We start from the raw sequence: 22351 nt of genomic DNA on the forward strand, positions 1-22351 counted from the left end.
TACTACCTCGTAAATTCCCATTTCGGGAATTAGAAATCTTTTGAACGGGGACTATCTACGTATTTGCTCGTCCACTACCTACAGCAGTGTAAAGGAAGACTGGCGTGTGTTGATAAGAACACATCACGTTTAAAAACAGGAAATAATAAATTACACATAAAGCTCAGGCTACTTAAATCTACAGAGATTGGACAAACACCTGATTAACTTTCAACCATTTAAATAATAATAACAACAATAACATAATAATAATACACTTTATTTGTATAGCACCTTTCAGTCAAGAAATGCACCTGAAATTGCTTTTAATACAATAGAGAGAAAAAATTAAAACATCTTGATAAAATATGAACATGTTTATCCAAATAGAAACACGTTTAAAAGGTAATTCATATGAGAGAACATATTCTAAGTAACATGTTAAAATTAAATTTAAAAGAAAAGTAAATAAAGAAGGAATAGACATACAATTAAATAAGAAAATGCTTTGAAAACAGAAAAGAAAGAAAGTGTAAACAAAAAATATAAAAGAGCAGCCGTACGAGCAAGTGTAATGTTAGTTAAAAACTCAAGTAAAGATACATATTTTAAGATTTAATTTTCATTAAAAGTGGTTTAAATTTTAGTTTAGCTTCAGTTCTAGTGGTTTTATGATTCGTTTCTCTTGAATCTCCGGATGTCTCCTCTGGTCCCTGAAGGCAGCTGACGTCACACAAATGGCGGACGGTGTAAACAACAGCTTCTCCGAGTCCGAGGCGACAAACACCCGATTTTAAGATGAACCAGGCGGAGCTGGAGCGGCCGGACAGCCTGGAGGGATGGGTGGCCGTCCGGAGCAACATCTTCCAGGAGCCGGAGACCTTCAAGCTGGGCTTCATCGTCCAGTGGAGCGTCATCGAGTCCAAGTTCGCCGTCACCTGCCACAACCGGACGCTCCAGAGACAGCGGCGGCGGAAGGTTCCGGTGTCCGGGGACCAGGAGGTGACCTGGGCCGGGGACCAGGAGGTGAGCCGGGCCGGGGACCAGGAGGCGAGCTGGGCCGGCCTCTTCTCCGTCAGCGACCTCCGCCACATCCACCAGCACTTCTCCTGCGTGGCGGACGTGCTGGCCAGCTGCTTCCCGGACCTGGCCGACTTCGAGGAGGGCAACATCTGGGACCTGCTCCTCCTCAGCAGCCGGAGGTCCAGAGGAGCCGGAGAGGAGGAGGAGGAGGAGGACGGCGGTGGCCGGGACTTCGACAGCCCCTGTCGGAAGCTGGAGAAGTACTTCAGCGCCGCCATCGACATCTGCGGCCGGAAGATAGTCCTCGACACGTTGTTCACCCAGGACGAGAAGGACGTGGACGAGTACTTCGAGAACATGCAGGAGTTCAAGAGGAAGACCATGCAGGAGGAGATGTCCCGGGTCAAAGGTCAAGTGCGACAGGTCAGTGGGACACAGAGGCTTCACAGCTGGAGGACACACATGGAGGGGTCACGTGTGTTTGTGTACTAGTTCTCCTTTAATAACCCACATCACTTGTGTGCTTGTGTTGTCATACAGCATCAGACAAAGGACTGTGTTCAGTGGTTTATTAAATCTAATCAATTCATAGTCATTGTTGTTGTTGTTATAGTTATAGAGCTAGTCATATTTCGCCTCCTAGGGCTCAACCATCTGTTCAAGGAGCCACATCCTCTGTTCTTAACCCGCATTCATATCAAATATGACAACAATAGTTTCCAGTGGGGGGAAGTTAACCGATTACATGTATACAAGTAAATCTCTTGAAATACTTGTTATACCCTGATCGATATCCACATTATACTCCAGTGTTGATACCGAGCCTGGGCCGAGGTTTAGACGATTGAATTTGACATTTTGAAATAATCAGGTCTGGTCGGTCACGTTGCAAATTTCGATAATCGGGGAAAACAGTAAAGCACTAACCACGTGCCTGAGTTATATCGATCATATGCATATCAGAAAACAAACAAAGATACTGTCTGTGAAAGGCTTTTATCAGCTGATGTTATCACATTATAGCACAAGTTAATACTTTTTTTTTTCTGTCATATAAAATGTACAGTATCTTGAATTCATTGTTTTACATATATTTCACTTTATCAAAAGCAGAGGGATTTATGTGATTTATTAAATCTTGTGAAATCTCTGTGAGCTTTTGAAAGTTGCCGTGCAGGAGTAGCACCACACAGTGGTGTCACAAATGTGAAACCAGACTTAACCATGACACAGCAAACTCATGCTCACGATGAGAGGTTTATAAAGTGGCTCGGTGAACTGAAGTGAACTGAAGTGATCAAACAGAGATTGAATAGAATTAGATATGTGCCTGTGTGTGATCTGGCTCATTAGTTTTGGGGAATTGAACTAGTTTTCCTTCTTTCTCAGAGTCAGAAACTAATAAAGGCCTCAGGACAAACCTATTTTTGTATTTGTTGTATTGTGACTCAATGTCAAACATCAGGATTTGGTTAACTCTGCTTAACTGCTGTGTGTCTAGATAGTCAAATACCACAATCAAAGTTATCAAGAAAGTTAAACTAAGTAAACAAGGGTTGAGTGAGGAGGCGTTTGAGAGGATGCTCTCAGTCTCAAACTTTGCTCTAGATGTTGTAACACGACCAGCACTGATATTAGTTGCTTTTCATAAGTGACCTTTTTTCCTGCCCTTTGTTTTCTTGTTAAATACAAACAAAAGGATAATGCACTATTTCACCATGTAAGGGAATTAAAATAATCAATTCCTGGTTTACACATTTACATTCTATAGATTTAAGAGTAAGAAGAAAATGAAGTTTATGTACAGAGGATTAGCAACAAGTCCATAATCCAATTCAACAGTCCGACAGTAAAAGACGTCTTTATGAAGATCATATGATGTTTTCTGGAGATGTGACAGGTATAACTGGTAATGTCTGTACTGTATGGGCCTGTGTGTCTTTGCATTAGACGCGATGAGATCACATGACATAGAAAAAGTCTTTTCACAATCTCACGCTGCTTTCTCCATGTCCATTACTACCGACATGACCTCCGTTCTGCCCTGTGCCCTCAACAACACTTTACTCAGTGAACAAGCTGCACACAGCGTCTGAGGCGGGCAGGGGCTTCAAACCCCCAATTTAAAAGGGTTTGTTGATGTGAGGAAACAAATTAGTTAGAATTTAGTGGCCGAGTGTCGGAGAAATGATTCCAGTATTAAGTTGTATTGAAACAGAAACCTCTGGCCTCACCCGTCACCCGTCAGCCCACCTGCTTTATGAAGGTTTATCGATTGTCATTTTATCTGCCGTTATTGTTTGTTATTGTCACCCCCCGATTCCTCTGAGATATAAAAAGACCATCTCCTGCAGAGAGAAAGGCTTGAAGCTGTGAGCTCAGAGTGAACCGAGGTAATGGTGTTTTTCATTTCCACAGCTGCTGCAGAGTCACGGCGGCGCCGACCGAATGGTTGCGCTGCTCGGCATCTACGAGGAAGAGGACGCGGCCTACCAGGACCTGGTCACTGTGGCCACCACCTTCTTCCATTACCTGCTGCAGCCTTTCAGGGACATGAGAGAGCTGGCCTGCCTCTACAAGATGGAGATCCTGGTAAATACACACTTCTGTTCACGCTTCTTTGTGGGATGTGATAAATGAAGTTGTTTTGAAATCATAATCCTGAATAATTCTCATCAGGCACTAATTACTTATACAAATACATATTTACAGCCCCTGAACATATTTTAAACTTGTGTAATGCTACAGGACGCCATTTCTTTTTTTATATGCTCACAGTAAACATGGTCTCCCTCTCACATTAACCTCTGAATTAGATTAGATTCAACTTTATTGTCATTGTACAGTACAAGTACTTATACAACGAAATGCAGTTTAGCATCTAACCAGTAGTGCAAAAAAGGCAGTTAAAGTGCAGAGTATTGTGCATATTAAAGTGATAATAAATAAGATCTGTACAGTAAGAAATATAAATGGAATATTACAGTATTAAGAGGAATTATATGTTATAAGAACGATGAATACACTATGAGCAGGATAAATATATATAAATATTAATACACTATAGGCGGGATAATACAGTAGTATTGTGGCCTTCATTGTCTGTGATAATCTGACAATAGTGACATGACACTCGCAAACGATCCAAGTCTTTTCAGGGGAACCAAGTTGTGGGCTGCTTGAGCCATTCCTTTTTTAATTGGGCCGAGCTTTCACCGCCCTAAAGAAATGCCACCCCCGGGCCAAGGGGCAGATAATTTATATATTTACACATAATTACTCACTAATTTAGTTCTGTTAAACCTAGTCCACACATAGACAATAAGTGCCATGTCCAAGTTGGATTTTCAACAAAATCTCACCCTATCATATAATGTATGTGTGATAATTTCACACATAAACCAAGTAACCTCCATCCCCCAAAACAAAATAATGAGTGGCTTCTGACTGGCTCTCGGAAAGGAACGGATCTATAAGATCTGGCTGCCTGCAAAGAGAAATTCCCATCACTGATGTACACTAGAGAGATAGATCAGTAGATCACTTCCACTTTAAAAAACACCAATCAAAGGTCTGCGCAGCTAGAAACAAACCTATACACACGGTGCTCACATGGTGGCTGAGTGATTGATACAGTGTTATAGTTTATCAAGTTAAAATTAAATGAAATAAAATTTCAGATCCTCTCTCCCAGGACGCACAGAAGAGCAATAGATTCCACGTTTAACAGAGAACAGCAACAAAATAAAACATTTGCAACATTCACGAGAAAAGACGCTGACTAACATCGATGGAGACATGCATCAATGTTTAAAAAACGTGTGCATTATTTTCTGTGTATGTGGGCCAAGTATCTGTAAGAAGTTTGCATTAAATCACAGAGTGTAAAGTCGTCCACATATTTGCTCCCGGCAGAAGACTTTGGAGTTTGAGGACCTGGGTCCTAAGAGAATTGCAGCTCTGGAGACGGAGGCGGAGGAGTGGAGGACGAAAGCAGAAGACGCTGTTGCCTCGATCCAGGACATCACTGTCACCTACTTTGCACAGACTTCAAAGGCGCTGGCTGGTACAAGTGGTTTATTTCTCTTGTTTGTGTGTGTGGATGAATTAATGAACGACTTCCTCGGAGCACAGGAGGAACAAAATGTGGTGGCGGGTCACAAGTTGTATTGTAGCTGCAGACAGATAACATGTTAATGATATATGTGATTTATATTCATGTTTGTAAAAAGCTAGAACAAAATACACATTCTTATGCCCTTTTTTTACCCAGTAGAACATTTTTCTTCCCTTATTTATATTAAATGACCCTAAATTCGTAATTCTTAATTAAGTACTGATTGTCTCTAGAAGTCTAAAAATACCGACTGCCACTGCCTGTGGTTTGTAAGACAATTAACTACTTTGAGGGTTCTTTTTTCTTATGCTTCTTCACTTCATCAATCAATTATGGGGAAGTGTGAGTAACTGTGGCTCCAATATGTGTCGTACTTAGCATAGACCTTCAATTCAAAATTAAACTGATCTCACAAGGGTCTTAAATTTAACTAGTAGTAACCTACAGTCTGTGCTTTTGTCTGACGCCGACCCACCTCTCTGACCCTTGTGTCCACTCACGTGCAGGGATGTTAAAGCAGATGCAGGAGGACAAGTCTCGTTTTGGAGCGGCTGCCTGGGCGAACGCGGTTCCCCGACTGGAGAAACTACGCTTCCTCTTTGCCAAAGAAACGCTGCAGCACATGAGAGCAGCAGAGATGTGCCTCAACCGCAAAAAAGAAGGCATCAGAGAAAGGGTGCGTGTCTTACAGATTACTTTTCCTTTTCCTCAACAACAGTTTCTCCTGTGGTTCTGTTCTTAGTCATCGCAGTCCAGACTGTTGTGTTGGACTTAGTTGTGGCTGTTCCAGGCTTTAGTCGTCATTCAGGTCTTTATTTCCAGGGGCAACGCTGCTCTTGAAGTGGTTGTCAGTCTGATGTGTTTGCTTGCCCCAGTGTGTCGTTCACTTGGTATTCCAGCCTGATGTGAATCTCCAGCTTCTGGAGCCTTTTGATCTATTTATAAACCCTCTCTCCTAAAACACAGAATCCCCTTGATACACCCCCAAAACCTGCATGCATGAATAAGTGAGTGTGCCTGTACTCAGAATTTGCCAGTCATATACATATCTGTGACTACAGGGGTGTATATACTTCTAATGTGGGGATCACAGGATTTTGGGGAAGCTGTAGTGAATGTACTCACTGTTATCGGGTGTCGTGCTGTGAAGAAAAGAGAACCCCCTCAGCACCTTCACCTCCACGTGGCTGCATTATTCATCCGATTAAGCGTCTTAAAGAATCAGGTTTCAGGATGCTGGCGGAATCCACCAGCGTGAAATCAACATGTGCAGCTCACTGACGTCTGCGTGAGCGTTTATGATGAGATCAGTAAACTACACCCACTCAGATTCCTGTAGCTGCAGAACTCGGTAGCAGTGTTTAGCGCCTGCAGAGGTCACAGCCTTTACATTTACTGTGTGTGATGATGTATGTTTATAATGAGCTGCATACATGAATAATCCCCAAGGAATTCAATCACTGCAGCTCTTGAGTCATCTTCAAACAGTGTGTGTGCTAATATTGACCTAACTCAAAGCGTTTAAGGACATAACAGATGCTTTGAGTGTCACATCTCATTAATAACATATTAAACATTAATGCTCTACTTTATAAGTAGCTGTTGCTCATTTCATCAGTGTGAGAATCGACATGCAGAGATAAAACATGTTTTAGATAAAACCCCTCTGCTTTATAATTCTCTGATTTAGCTTTTTGTGCATTTTCTTTTTCAATTGATGATGTAATTGAAACCAGAATTTATTTAAATTTCCTCTGTGTAGATTGTGCCCCTTTTATCTCACATTTAAATCTGCCAGATCTGGATTTTTATTTGGCTCTGCACCAAAAGTCTTGCACTCCTAAATATCAGTCCCCTTGACATGTCTGATTTTTGTCATCAAGATCCATGAATTATTCTCTGGGAAATCAGTCAAAACAAAGCCTCTCGAAAAGTGTAAAAACATTCCACGCCAAAATAGTATTCCACCAAAATCCTTGAAAACCTCTGTTGTAATTTTGCTGACAAACAAGCAAACTATCAAACAAACAGACAGGTGTGAAAACATGAGCCCCCTGGCAGAAGCAAAGAATGGAAACCAGAAGCTAAATCAAAACCTATGACCTTTTCAATGATGATAAATATGTATTCACAGTATGTACATAACAGACTTCCACCTGTAACTTGATATTGTACTGTTGTTGTGTTGCAGCTGAGCAGCCTGTCCGGCAGAGAGCACACAGCTGACTCCAGGTCTGCGTCTGACGAGGGCCAGCAGCCGGACAGCGTGGACCAGCTGGAGCTGCAGTTCTACGAAACTCAACTAGAACTGTACGACACCAAGTTTGAGATCCTAAAGAATGAGGAGCAGCTGCTGATGGCTCAGATAGACACAGTGCGACGGCAGATCAAAGGTAACACATGGAGCTCACTGCTGAACAGTAGGAGGGAGAAGTCTGAAACATTACACCTGAGTACAAATCAAATCAATCAAAGTGTTTATTGATTTGATCTCTTTTAAAGACAACAACGTCCTTGTGTGATTCACTTAAAAACACTCCAGCAAAATGTATTTAAAGATCAGTGACTGATATCGATCCTTTTGATTTATAATATAGATCACATGTTTATTGCACCGTGAATCTAAGTGATATGATAAATATGATAATAAGCACTTAAAAAATAAATAATTTAATTTATGGATGTTCCCTTAAATGTTCTCTTAGGATAATGATATCGTCAAAGAGTAAATCACTAAATCTATACATTACTAGTTATGATTCAGGTGGATTTATTTATTTCTGGACCAAAGTACAATAATTTCCTGTTGAATTTAGTCAACATGCCTCTCTCTCCTTCACCTCTTACACACATCGCCACTTCCATGACCCTGCTCCTTTATAAATGCTAGTGTGTGTTTTTGTCTCGATAAGTTTGTGACTGTTAACTTCAGTTAAGCAGAAATACTAAACACATCTTGCAGAATAATGCTTCAGTGCAGCAGAGCTGAATCAGCACCTTTCTGACACAGTGTCATGATTTAAAGTTACACAGATTCATTACAGTGGTGATGTGTCGGATCACATTATGTTTAGGGGCTTTTGTTTTTCTGGTCACGGGTTTTACTTTGGGGAAATATTTTGTTCGTGTGAATGTTTCTCTAATTGCTCCTTCTGGGACATGTGGTGTTTGCGTTGTGTGTTGTGTACATGCTGTGTGTACCTGTCTGTGGTGTGTGTCACTACAATGAGTGGTGTCGGGTTTATTTCCCAGACTGAAAGCAGGAAAGTGCCCTCTACCAGTAAAGGAAGAAAAAAGAGATGTGAATGAAAGGAGGAGTTTGTGGCGTATTTCAAAGTTTATTACTTCTACCAGGAGTTTGTGTTGCCTTTGTTTATGCAGTTTTGCATCTTGATGAAGCATCAGGCATCTCAACGGGACTGATATTTAGGAGTTTGTCATTTTTGGTCAAATACCTTCCTACCTTCCCATAAGCTTTGTATCTTAGAAACCTGCATTCAGAATCCCAGTTTGCATTGCAGAAATATGTGTCTATCTGATTTCCTGTAAACACTTGATTAAAGACACAAGTTTCCTTGATGAAATGTTGTTTCGGGAAGAAAGTTCATAAGCAACAACGCGAAATAATCATATTTCTTTTTATTCCCCTTAAGATTCATAAATTATTCCCTTGATCCGGTTGCTTATCCAGATCTGAGCCAAATCTTAGTGGCTTCTTTCTTGGCCTGTGTCCCATCCTGCTACAAAGTTCTGTGGAAACCCGTTTAGTCGTTTTTGCCTCATCCTGTTGACAATCAAACCAACGGACCGGAGTCGAAAACACAACACAATGAGTGCCGACTTCTGTTTTGTTGACGTGCCACAACTCCTTGGCTTGGTTGTCTGGCACATGAGTGTTGGTATTCCATATTTCATGAACATAAAAACACAGTTTGGGTTAGGGTTAGTGACAAGACTTCATTTGTGTTTCAGAGCTGAAGGACGAGGTGGTTTACTACGACGTGTGTGAGGATCAAGAGGAGCTGCAGAGCTTGGTCCACACAGGGATCCACCAATCAGAGCCTCCGGCTGCCACTCCCCTCAAAAGACGCCTACAGACCCTGGAGGCCAAGAGAGGCCACATCTGCGCCCGGCGAGCTTACCTCCGCAACAAGAAGGTGCCGACAAGCAGCGCTGACAGTCACTCTGTTTTCAGCAGACATTCTCTCCCCCATTCAAATAGATTTTTAGTGACATTTTGCTGCTTTTCAAGGGCAAACGTATTGATCTGTTAGAAGTAGACAGGAAATAATGGGAAACGTCAATTAAAAAGTATTGGCCTTTTTTTCCCTACTCTTCATCTGCTTTCTGCTCAAATTTCAGATTTATTTTTTTCTTCAAATATCTACATGGTTTTATTTTACTTTGCAGTGTAATTTAAGACTATTTGACAGTTGTCTGCTCCCTCTCCTGGCTGCTCATTTGTTTGATTAAAAGAATATTTTATTGCTCAGAAGAATTTCCTGATTTAAAAGCTCCCGCCATCCCATCCAGTAATCCACAGGGAAAAAAGATGAAAACTCTGACTGTAAATTAAAACAACTCAACTGTGAAGGACGTGCAAACTTTTTTTATATGAACATTAAATATGTTTATCTTCCTGTGTGTTATAGGAACAGTGCATGGATGCCCAAGGGCAGAAGCATCATGCGGCCAAGCAGAGCTCCACAGTCTTCAACCAGCATCATAATGTCCGTCTGGTACGTCACAGAGACGCTGCCGCACCGGCAAGAAGCTGCAAAAGAAACTGTGTCCGGTCTTTTCTCTCCAACACCTCTCACTGTCTCCCTCTGTTGTCTGCAGAAACGAGAGAAGAGGAAAGAGGAGGAGGACAGGAGGAAGACGTGGGTGGACCTGGAGCGAGAGAAGACTCTGAGCAGATTACGATCCTTCAGACAGGTAAAGCTCTCTCATCTTCTCCTGGTTCACATCCCCCTGCAGCTTCTCCTCCTTCTACCCCTGAGGCTCCTGATTTACACCAGGACAATAGTTCACCTCAATACTAGAGATATAATTCATATTTATATATTTATTTAAACATATTTATAATTTCTGTTTAGCTCTTTGAAGGAAGTCTGATCTTGAGGCTCTGTTTATTTTCTCAGAGATGCTCTTTTTATTTTTCTGTGGGCACAAACTATCTTTTATACATGGATTGATATTAGACACCTACCATTTTGAGACAGGATTACTCAAATTTAGATGTTAAAGACTTATGATATAATTGTTATGTTATATGCAATTTACAATTTAATAATAAAGGCATCTATTGGTACAGTCCTATCATTCTGCTGAAAAGTCAGGTCAGGCTGACTCTGTCATGTTCGTCTTTCTAAGAAACTGAAGGATATTGAAGTCAGTTGATCAACCAACTAGTTTCTTTTTTTAAAACATCCAAGTGGAGCAGCTCAGGAGGATTCATCTTCTCTTCAGCATCCTGGTTTCTGATGTTCTTTGTGCTCGTTGCCTCTGTCACTTCAGTTTAATCTCAAGTGACTGTGAGACCGGTTTATTACATCCGACCGTCTCTCCAACCACTTTCTCTGCTCTGTCACCATCTTCTTCCAGAAGCGTCATGGCCAGTACATCCTGAAAACTCCTCACTCCAGGATGTCTCCTTCAGACCTCGTCCCGTGTCCCTCCCAGCCGATGTCCATCATCAGCCTCGGCCCCTCATCCGAGTTCCCCTCCCTCCCTCTCCGTCCTGAGCCCAGACGCAGTAGAGCCTCCAAGAACCGACAGCCGAAAGACGTCCCCATCCAAATCTACTGTGCTCCACCGCCTCCATCAACAAATATCCCTACTGCGCCTCCTCCACCTCCTCCACCTCCTCCACCACCACCACCTCCCCCACCACTGCCCCCTGCCTTCCCTCCTCCTCCAGCCCAGGCTTCCCCTGAGGACACACCGAAGCCTCTCAGCGAAAACGAGGAGCCGCCTTTCCCAGCAAAGAACATGCTCAAGCAAAATATAGGTGAGAGTCAAATGTGTTTGTACATAAAACATTGATGATGTCAATTTAAAATACAGATGGTGGAGAACTTGTCAGACTACAGGGACGGGTGTGTGTGTTTGGTGTGTGTGTGTGTGTTTCTGTACACGTAGTGTTCTGTCCTAAATTCCCAACTTCCCCCTTGAGGCCAGAGGAGGCATTTCACCTCAGTGTTTGTCCTGCTGATGCACACACTGGGCTCCAGAGACATTTTTATTGTTGTTAAAAATAAAGAGATTCAGCACCAGTGAGAAACTTTTGACGTCAAAAGCCAATTCACTTCCACCGCACCTCATGTGTCTTTTCTCGTTAACTGTTGTTTTACTACAGGAACAATGGATGAAGTGTTGGCCTCACTGCAGCGTGGACAGACTCGGCTTCGAAAAGTCCCTGATCGCAAGACAGCGCCCTCTGCTGATGACACGAGGAACAGTCTGATGTTGGCCATCCGACACGGCGTCACCCTGAAGAAGGTGAGAACAGGGAGCACAGCCCAGAGCAAATCTGATAAACCAAACAGACCCATACTGACCAATGTTTGTTTATTGCAAAAACACTTTGTTTGGTGAACACGGCAGAAACCCACCGATATGTGACAGGAGTGAAACCTGGATTAACTTGAGTCTTGTGGTGCTGCAGGTGGATCCTGCACGTGCAGAGCTCCCGAGCAGCGGAGACAACGAGCTGGAGCGCAGCATCAAAGCCGCCATGATGAGGATGAAGAATGTAGCAGCCGACTCGGACGAGGACGACAGAGAAGAGGACACACAGAGTATAGAATGGGACAGCTGAGAACACACACACACACACACACAAAGACAGACACACTGGCCCTGTTCAGACCTGGTGTTAACATCCGTCCTCAGAGATCTGATCACGAGTGGACGTTCTGGTGATCCGTTCACACCGGAGATGAAAACACCTCCTGTGATCACTTCCACTTCGCTCTATATGCAAATTAACTTATACTTTGTTTCTGCTTACGATTAACAAGGTTCTTACTGAGTGAGTTTACAGAAGTTTGTGTGTGTTGGTGCAAGAAATAGACAGGTAGAGAGAGAGAGAGCTAGGGAGGAGGGAGGGGCTAAACTAATGAATGTGCAGCTCTGCTGTGAAGAAAGATTTGATTTGAATCTATAATTATGTGATGGTCAGTGTTGATTTTGTGGTGGTTCATCACTGAGAAGTGTAAACATAGGTTTGATTTGTTGTGAGACTGTTGCAGGTCAGAGGATCTGAGAAGTTGGTCCTTCATGTGTAGCCGTGGACGAGTTAACCTTCACACAGTGAATAGAAAGTGACCTCACGCTTCTCCAGCTCTGTGTGTCTGAGTGAACACGTTCACATCTGAACCTCAAGCTGACCACTAGAGATCAGATCAGTCAGGATGTTAATATCATGTCTGAACTGATGAAGCTCTTCTCTTACTGATTCTGTTTATCCACTTTGTGTCGCGGCCAAATTTTAATCTTTATGAAATCCTCCTGAATTATATTATTATTATTATTTATGCTCCTGGATAAAGAGGGCGTCGCTTCTTCTGCAACAATGAAGTTAAAACACTGCACTGTGTCATAATCTGGGGGAAGATCTTCTCTCCTGTCTGTAGGAGTGTGTGTGTGTGTGTGTGTGTGTGTGTGTGTGTGTGTGTGTTTGTGTGTGTGTGTGTGTGTGTGTGTGCGTGTGGCTCGTCCCTGTGGCACTTCACACAAACTGGCGAACACATTTATTTAGTTATTAATCGATGATGTCAGATCATGAATCCAGATTGTTCCGGTCACTTTAACCTTGATGTCCTGGCCGCTCGCGTCACGTCTCGTGTTGTGTTTGAACTAAAAGTTGGAATTTTCTTTCAACTTTCTTTTTAATTCTTCTGGCCTGAACACAGATGTCTTTTGGAAGTGTTTTTTGCATTTGTCTTTTTAAAACCGCTCTGAGATGTTTAAAACGGTTTAAACCGGAAGCCAATCAGAATTTAATCTCCCATAAAGCAGTTGTGTTGCAGAAATCTCAAACTGTGCGAATGAGGTGTTGCGCCTCAACGCTCGTTAAGGAGAAAAACCAAGCGGCGGTGCGGTGTGTGAAATGATTGTGTGTCTCCCGGCGCAGTATGTGAGGCCTTTTGTGAGACTGTCGCACAGCAGGGGGGGGCTGTGCTGCAGGCAGAGATAAACACACTATCGCCCTCGACTCCACTATCACAAGAACTCAGTCTCTCATCGCTGAGTCTAAACTCGTTTCTTTGAATGTAATTAAATCCGAACAATTGTTTTGTTGATTTAAACTTTACCACAACAAGGGCTACGTCCGACTGCATTTGTATTTTTTCTTTGCATTTTATGACTAAACAATAGAAGAGTAATGTTGTGCAGCGGTGATAATTATTTACAGCCCAAATGTCTAAAAGTCTGTTATTGTTTGTACTTGAGTCTGTTTGATGCACTTATCCCTGTTTTTTCTTTCTGTGTAAGAAACGTTTGAATGTTTTCAGTTTTATTTCCTTGCAATTTGTACATGATCTGTTATTTCTTCCTCTCTGATGCCAGAGCAGATTGAGAAATGATGCTTATCCATGTTTTTAGTGACAGACACGTCCTTGTGATTATGGAATTACTTCTTAAACAACATGCTGACGGGTTGTTGACTGTAATGACTTTGAACCTGTGACTTATCGGACCAGGTTCTTCTGTGTCACCACAGACTGTAAATAAAGATGGACGACGTGACCGCTCCTCAAAGGTGAAGCCAAAAAGTCTCAATCGCCCTCTGGTGGCTGGCTGTGGTATAGGTCATCAACCCCAACTCCGGGACTAAACTAAAAAGTCCAAATACAAATAATTAATTTACGGTTTCTGTCATTTACTGTAGTTCTTATCACACTATGTGCTCAAGTGTTTGTTTTTCTGCTAAGTTTGTTTTTAATTACAGGATGAAATGTTATGATTGACAGATGTGATTGACGTTCACATGTGGAAGATGTCAGTGTTTGTATTTTAGCTTCATTTCCTGATAGCGGGAGGAAGTGGAGACAGGTCGTCCACCTTTGCAAACATCTTTCTGTATCACGCACAAGATACGGCACTGAACAGTAAACAGCGTTAAATAGGTGGCAGAGGAAATGACAAATCACTGCACTTTGATTTGAAACTTGTGATTCTGCAAAGACATGAAGTTTCGGCCGAGGCTGAAACCCACTTGTTCTGCTGTTTAAATAATAAACCGAGACACGAAAGATCATGAACTTGAATTTCCTTTTTCATTCATAAACGTGTCGTCTTTGCTGTTCCCTGATCTCCACCTGACGTCTGCACCCGACCCCTCATCTCTCAGAGGGGGGGGGGCCTCCTCCACCTGTGTACTCCGGTGACTGTGCCCACGTGCTGTGACTCATATTGTGACGTCCGTACTTTGCAGCGTCGCTCTCACACGTTCCTCCTGCAGTGACAGCTCAGACCTCAGACCTCAGCTCCACTGTGTGCACTCAGAGAACACAGGAAGCCATCGTGTGCCCCCCCCCGCTTCTGTCCGGGGGTGGGTGTAATCAATGGGTAACATCCAGGTGATTCAGACGGAGGACAGTTCATGCACCTGAGGGAAGACACACGCGGCGTCTCTTTAGACAAACCTGCCTGTCGAGCGTCAACGTGAAATTCCGCAGTCAGTTACTATGGTAACAGGGAGCCTCGGTGGTAGCGGCCTGCAGTGCCATCTCCCTCTCTCTCTTTCGCTTTCTCTCTCTCTCTGACACATGTACAGAACAGCATAGTCTCTTAATGATGTTTCACCAACTCGCCCACTCATCACCAGTCACACAATGAGTGTGGCTGAAAGAAGTAGAGAGAGAGAGAAATGCTGCACCGCTGCCATTTGAGTGAGATTAATAATTGATTAAAGACAGATTCAGATTATTTAAATGATTGCTTCACTAAGAGTTTTCATTTAATACATTTATAATTTATGATTTAAGACACTGAAACTGTTCACTATATAATAAAGCAGAGCCCAATCAATCAGGTGATCAATACATATCAGCCAATATGAGCCTTTCACAGACGTCACTATCAGTGTTGAGTGGCCAATATACACAAATTAGAAAACTATTCACAGAATAAACAATAAGGATAAGATAAGCATTTATGTTTTATGTAAAATGTTTATTTTCTTACTTTATTTTTTTAGATCATCAGTCTTAGAAAAGCCTAACTCATGTACCAATGTATTCATCAACTAATCAAAGAAGCTGGAACCAAAGACTATTCTCAAAATGAATTACCACTGATTTTCATAATGGATCCGTGATTTTAAGAAGCTGGAACATTCTGTGTCTCTCGTGTTGTTTGATTTTCACAGTAAATGTCTTTGGATTCTGCTGAATTTGGAAAAAAACATCACATTAACCTTGGAGACCTTTTCAGAGGATGGACTTTATTTTGCAATTACAGTTAATTTTCGATCAAACTCACATAATTGTCCAATTAACCAATAATCAGTCTATAAAGCACATTGATTAATTTCCCTGCGCCACACAGATGGTTCCTGAAGGTGGAAATAAAATTCTCATTGTTCTGAGAATGTTGGTGTTGAGGAGTTTATCCATCCTTCAAACAAGCTCATATCGTCTTATTTGTTTTTAATCTTACTAAAACTGATACGCGTCAGCCTCTGTGATTAAATCCCACCTCGTTGGCTCTGGTTCTGTGCGTCTCTGGGAGGATTACAGCTATATTTAGTGCTATGTAAATCAACATCAGAGGCAAAGACGTGCGGTGGTGGAGCTTCTGTTCTTCAGGCTCGACGGGACGCAGCTCTGGCGCCACAGGTTCATTCCACCTCACTTAGCTTCTCATCCAGGGAAAAGTGCCTTAAGACTGTCACCTTGTCAGGCAGCTTATTTATCAGCTTGAACAGATTCTCAGTTTCCTAAAATAATGATTGGCAGCTAAATGGGGATTAGAGGAAACCTCCCATCTCCTCTCTGCGGAGCTTGAGCCAAAATGTGGCCCAAGACTTGAACTCAAGTGAAACGGAACTACGGCCCTGTGGTTTTATTCCTTCACCAACCACTTCAGTATATAAATTATTGTTTCAGACACTGTGACTGTTGAGCACGGAAATCTCATCAGTCTAATACAAATTTGAAGAAACCCTATAAACGCAGAGTTGAGATATTTATGTTCAAGAGGCCACCGTGACCTTGACATTTGACCTCATCAATTAATCTGTGAGTCTTGGAGATTTGTCTGACATTGCTGAAATCTTAAGGTTACATGTTAATGAGATAAAAGGGTTTTTACACGACCCCCTGTGACCTTTTAAACCCCAAAATGTAATCAGTTCATCGCTGAGTTCAAGTGAATGTTTATACCAGTTGTTGAGATATTGACTGATAAACATAATTCCTGATAAAAAGAAATAACTCACACACACACGGCAGCATTGTAATTAAACTAGATTTTAACAATTGTCAGTTCTATTGTACAATATTGAACAGGAGTCACAAAAGTGCACAAGAGGCATTGGTTCAGAAAGGAAGGATCATACGTTGTGTTGTCCAGGTTCTGGTGAGTTAGGAACAGTAAAGTCAAACAGAGAGAAATAAGCAAAAAGTCCAGTTGTAAATATCTCAAAAACAAAAAAAACCATCATAGTATTACCCAGCATTAAATATGTCACCACAACTTGTGCTTTTGATTTCAAACGCATCGTGTTTCAAGATGAACGTCCCAGAAGCAGCTGTGACCCTTGACCCCTCCACTGTACAAACCTCTGGATCCTGACAGTTTGGTATATTTCACATAATATTGTACACGTGTGGAGATTTAGGTGACGCTGATTTACTTGGTATGTTCTAGAAACACTAGTTGCAGAGAGGCACCAAAAATAAATAAATACGTAGAACAAAAAATCTCGACGGGGGTTTAGTGAAAAGCCCCCAGGCCGTCTCAGTGTTCACCCAGTCCACCACACCAAGTCCCCTCACCAGGAAATAACCACCACCATAACGAGAACCAGTGTGTAGGAAGCACATCAACAACCTTGGAGACAAAGATCTTTGTTCTACAAACGGACAACAACACACACAAAGTCCTTTAAACACTACACTACACTCACGGCAGGACGCGGCTCCTACGACTACATCCTGAAACTAGACAGATTTCCCTCTTTATGAAAACATGATGGATTCCTGCTGCTCAGAGTTTTGTGCAAACACCTGTTTTGTCGTTTGATTTCATTAATGAACAGATTAACGTCCATTAACGTCCTCGGGGGGGGGGGGGGTGGGACTCGTCTGCCTGCGCTTTTCATCTCATTGTAGTCGTGAGGTTTGGTTTTCCTCACATGAATCATCGAGTTATGATTATGGTGATGGTCATCACTTTGGCCATTTCTCCTCGCCAGGCGGATCTACACTCACCTGGAGGCACTTTGTGTCACGGCCATTTGTGTATTTATATATATATATATATATTTATATATGTGCATATCATCTCGTGAGTACAAATTGTCCTCCAACACACCTGAGATAGACGAGAGGCAACAGACAGTCTGTAGAAAGATTTCATGGCCAATTCACTGAGGGGGGGGGGGGGGGCACAGGGATTAATACCAATCATTACACCAGTGACGCTGAACACGGTCACGTTTAAGCCCTTTAGTCCCCTCTGCTGCTCTAAGAGTCGAAGAACCCTCCACCAGCTTCTTAAAGCCATGCCCCCCCACCCCCACCCCCCCCAGAAACAGATAAATAAGTGTGACTCTTGATTGAGTTTCTGAATCCCAGCACACAGCAAGCCGGCCCCTCCTCCTTCCACTCGGCCAGTCTCTCTCTCACATGGGAGTGTTTATTAGAAGCCAAAGCTGATAGCGTCTGAGTGGACGTCACCTTTGGCTTTGGGGGGGGGGGGGGGGGGGGGGGGGGAGGAGGTGCCACATAGTTTTCTGGCCTGAAGACGTACTGTAGTGACTCATTCGTACCTGACCTCTGACCCTTTCGGCTCCGTGCCACTTTTCTCAATTATCGACGCCGAGCTTGGAGAGGCCCTGCCGGACCTCGTGCAGCTCGTCGATCTTTCCGTCCAGAATATCCATGAACTTCTTCAGCTCGCCCTTCATGTCGCCCTGCTTCTGCCGACTGTCGTCTATGTCCAGCTGCAGACCCTCCACCCGGCCCTCCAGCTCCTTGTTCCTCGACTCTGCAACCTGGGGACACACATTGGGCGGAGGAGAGTGATTACAGTGCACACAATAAATAAAATGGTGGATTCAGGGAATATTAAAATCTAAATCTTGTAGAAGAACAGCTGAGATCTTTTGCCTGGATCTCAGCAGGGATGCCAAAAGAAAGAAAGTTTATTTTACCAACAGCCTCTCACAAACAAAACGATTTATGCATTTCACTTGGTTTAAGCATTTCAATTAAAACAATTATTATATCTTATTTTGTTTCATTCTATTTATTTTATACACGCTATTCCCTTGCCTGTCTCCTGTCATCCTGCTGATTGTGTAAGTATGTATGTTTGTGTATACATGGATGTATATGTGTATGTATATAAATGTGTAAGGATATATATTGCAGTGCTCACTGTTAGTTTGGGGTGGGACTTTTTTGTTTTGTTGTCTTGTTTTGTTTTTCTATTGTTTGTACTCATAAAACGGTAAAAAAAACAATAAAAAGAGTGTAGCCCTTATGTCAATTCCCAGTTAAGACGAGGCTGTTATCTGAGCTCAGTTTATACCACCTGAATCTGAATAACGTCTGCTACTTGAAAGTGAGTGGAGTCCATACAACTTGGTCAATTATTTACAAATGATTTATTTAACCTAAGCAGTCATGTATTTTAAATAATAATGATTCGCTACAACAAATAAGATTTAGTAGTTTTAAAACTATTGAAACTATATTTAGGCACTATATATCAGACTCAATGGATATGGGCACTAGACCAATAATGAAAATAGAAATCTCCCTTATCAATGAAATACAATAAAACAACACCTCACATTTGTAACTAGGCCACACACAATAGCAACTTCAAAACACTCTTCTTAGGATAACAAACTTTAGACAATGTGGCACATGAAATTACAGTCACCTCTCAAAACAGGGACATGCATACAGGTATAAAAGAAAATACAACAGCCGGCATGGAAAATAACAAATAAAAATCAGTTAAACCCCCCGTTGCAGGCCTGTTACTGTGTCCTTCTTAGCCCCACCAGGGCTACTCACAACCACCACGTTGGTGCCGCGTGCACAGTTGATGTTGCCGTCCGTTGCCGTTGCTTAGCAACCCCCTCGTCGCTGGCCGGCACTCGTCCCTCTTAGCTTGATGGAGCTGCTCCCGGTGGCTATCTAGCACTAGCTCTAAGTTTACAGTGCTGAGCTAGCTAACTAGTTTCAGAACAACACATAAAATAAAGTGCTCGTTCGGTGGCTGAAGGAAAACACTACAGCCTTAGTTACACTCAATCTGAGAGTGGCTTAACTGTCCACTGCTGCTGTTGTCGTCTTCTTAAGTTCACTTTATCTCAAGTCTCTTCAACTCCGTCTCTCTCTGTCTCCTCTTCTCTCTCTCTGTCTCCTGCATCTCCCGTGTCTCCTCTCTCATCCCGCCTCCCATCCAATAAGGAGTCACCATTCTTGAGTGATTGACATTCCCACCAACTACTGACCACTTCACCTACCTAGCATGCCAGATTGACTACCTCCCACCTTTTTTATTCTTTTAAACCCATAACTGAAACTCTGTAGACCAATTATTGCACAACCATATTCTATTGCCCCATTAACAGTTATTTTATTTGCATCTATTCACCTTAGATAAAACATCATTAATACCATAGAACCATTATAGCCTCAGGTTATACCCGGGCTTCAAAGAGTATTAAAAAACAAAAAAAAACAATGATTAAGCTCTGTCAAAGTGCAGCAAGAAAATAAAATGTCAAGCCTTTGCAGAGAGAAACGATATTTTTTCATGTGGTGATGGTGGTGGAGTTATTCAGACTTGCAGGCGACACGAGTGACACGTTAATACCAAAGATGCCATGGAAGGGGGGGTTTGAAATAGGAGTGCTATCAGGTGTTGTGCCTGCGTGACTGTGTCGTCCAGCTGACGTCGGAAACCGGAGCTCCACATGTGCCAACGTCTCTAAATAGCGGCGAGAGGGCCCCCCCCCACTGAGGTGGAGGGGGGTCGTTGTTGTTTAAAAACTGTACCTGCAGGAAAACCAGTCATATAAACTATTTTCCTAACTTCTAACTTTAATAACGACCTGTTGAACGGACTCTTGATATTGTCAGAATTCCTGTTCTCCTGCTTCTCCTCGGCTCAGACAGTCGGCTGCATAAACTCCTGCTGTTCATCCGACTGGCTGCTGCAGAAACAAACCAGGCAGTGGAGCTTTGTGAAGCACAAGAACTTCAGGCATGCCACTGTTGGTTTTATCACCCCCCCGCCCGCCCGCCAGCCCTGCCCAGCTTGAAAGGCAGCACATGCATGACAGCTCGGATGATACCATCTTGCGCTGACTCAGTCGGAACGGGGCGAGATGAGCGTCACTGCCGATGCACTTCATGACAGACTTGGCACTAATGGGCTGCACAGTCATTCTCCGGGATTGGCACTTGTGGTTTGACTGCAATGTTACACAATGAGGAATCATCCTTGAAGGAGCAGGAGCTCTTTGTTACGAGGGAGATGGGAGGAGACGGGCGGGAATCCATCGTGTTCAAGGATTCTTGGCATGAATTGATTCTCACGCCCACCTAAAGTCAAACTGTGAGACTTGTTCTCTGGAGCCGTCGGCAGAGAAAACACAAACTTCAGATGGGTTTTTTTCGGCGTCAGCAAACCGATGAAATCTGCTTCGTGCGAAACCTAATAAGCCGCGACAGAGATGTAGTATCTCTGCGTCACGGACGAGGAAATGAAAACCTTTTCAAAGAGGCAATAATCCACTCAGCCTTGTACAGGGGTGGACCTGTATTAATAGATACAGTCACCACTATGTGCGTTGGTGAGACACGTGATAGGAATGTTGTCTCACCAGCCCCCGGGCGCAGCCATGAAGAGGAACTCTCGCTCTACCTTCATGTGACAGTGGTGTCATCACACCCTCCTGCGGGCTGTGGGCTCCGGGTCTGTTCCGCCCGGAGCTCTAACGCTCTGCTGTGGATCTCTCCGGAGAGAAATGTGGATTGTCTGCGTGCTTTGAACGTACCTGCAGTTTCTCCGTGATGCTCTCGCACTCTGCCATGAGCTGAGGGATGATCTCCGCCTGCTTCCTCAGGTTCTCCAGCTCCTGTTCCCAAAAACACGACAAATCACATCAGATCGTTCTTTCTACGAGGTTTTTCTTCAGGAGTCAAACATAAATACAGATGAATTCAAACGGCTCAACATATTAGGAATGATTATAAGAGTGCACTGGCTACAACTTTGTCTCAATAAAATACAAAACGGACAAATTGATCAACTGAATCAGAAATCTCTCAGAATCTGGATTTTGAAGAAAACAACTATGTTTAGGGAACTGACATCTGTGAGTGTGAGACATTCGTTGCAGTTTGAATCTGAGGCGACTGAGTGGCCTTGACGTAGATATGCGCTAATAATAAAGGAAGTACGGGCCAATGAATATGAAGGAAAACAATAGACAAGATTGAAAGGTGAATAGAAAGTCTTTTTCTGCTGCCCAAACCAAAAGCAGACGATTCCTGTTTTCATGTTAGTGACTGTATTTTATTTTACCTATATATATATATTTAATTTTGTTTTAATTTAGTTTAAACTAAATTAGTATTTTTATTGTAATTTTTTGTACTTGAATTTATGTTTTAATCATATCTTAGCAATTTCTGTGACTTTTGTATTATTTATTGTCATTTATGCTGCCATATGTTCAGGTTGGGGAAGGTTCTTGTATGTATGTAAATTGATGTAAATGTATAAAACTATATAAAACCTATAAATATATGTTTAAATAAAAAAAGCAGACGATTCAGTTAGATCACATCCGTTTTCACTTGAAGCTGATGTGTAATAACGAGCTGACGACCGAGAGTCGTCAGCTCGTTACAAACGGCCGAGAGTTCACGGCCGGCCAAGTCACGTTTTTAAACTGGAGGAGTTGTGCGTGTGCGTTTATAGAAGAGAGTGAGTCACTCGACAGACGAGCCTCTGTGGGCCGTCTGT

At 42.7% G+C, this 22351-nt stretch overlaps 2 protein-coding genes across 2 annotated transcripts in view; one reads left to right on the forward strand and one right to left on the reverse strand.

The window, feature by feature from the left end:
* Positions 1 to 713: 713 nt before the first annotated feature.
* LOC132998834 (WASP homolog-associated protein with actin, membranes and microtubules) lies at positions 714 to 12774 on the forward strand. Its single transcript, XM_061068581.1, has 11 exons — positions 714 to 1425; positions 3421 to 3594; positions 4918 to 5068; positions 5626 to 5795; positions 7311 to 7512; positions 9092 to 9276; positions 9772 to 9858; positions 9962 to 10057; positions 10727 to 11132; positions 11481 to 11623; positions 11790 to 12774. Exons 1-11 carry the CDS (start codon positions 778 to 780, stop codon positions 11940 to 11942), a joined length of 2415 nt encoding a protein of 804 aa, XP_060924564.1. The 5' UTR covers positions 714 to 777; the 3' UTR covers positions 11943 to 12774.
* A 5306-nt stretch (positions 12775 to 18080) lies between these two features.
* homer2 (homer scaffold protein 2) overlaps positions 18081 to 22351 on the reverse strand; it is a 34159-nt gene continuing 29888 nt past the window's right edge. Inside the window, exons 8-9 of the mRNA XM_061068006.1 lie at positions 21378 to 21458; positions 18081 to 18350 (exon numbers count right to left, since the gene is read on the reverse strand). Coding sequence (XP_060923989.1) covers positions 18162 to 18350; positions 21378 to 21458 — 270 coding nt within the window. The 3' untranslated portion in view covers positions 18081 to 18161. The remainder of the gene's footprint in view (positions 18351 to 21377; positions 21459 to 22351) is intronic.

Source organism: Limanda limanda, chromosome 3 (assembly GCF_963576545.1).
Source record: "Limanda limanda chromosome 3, fLimLim1.1, whole genome shotgun sequence".
In the NCBI taxonomy this organism is placed as follows: domain Eukaryota; kingdom Metazoa; phylum Chordata; class Actinopteri; order Pleuronectiformes; family Pleuronectidae; genus Limanda; species Limanda limanda.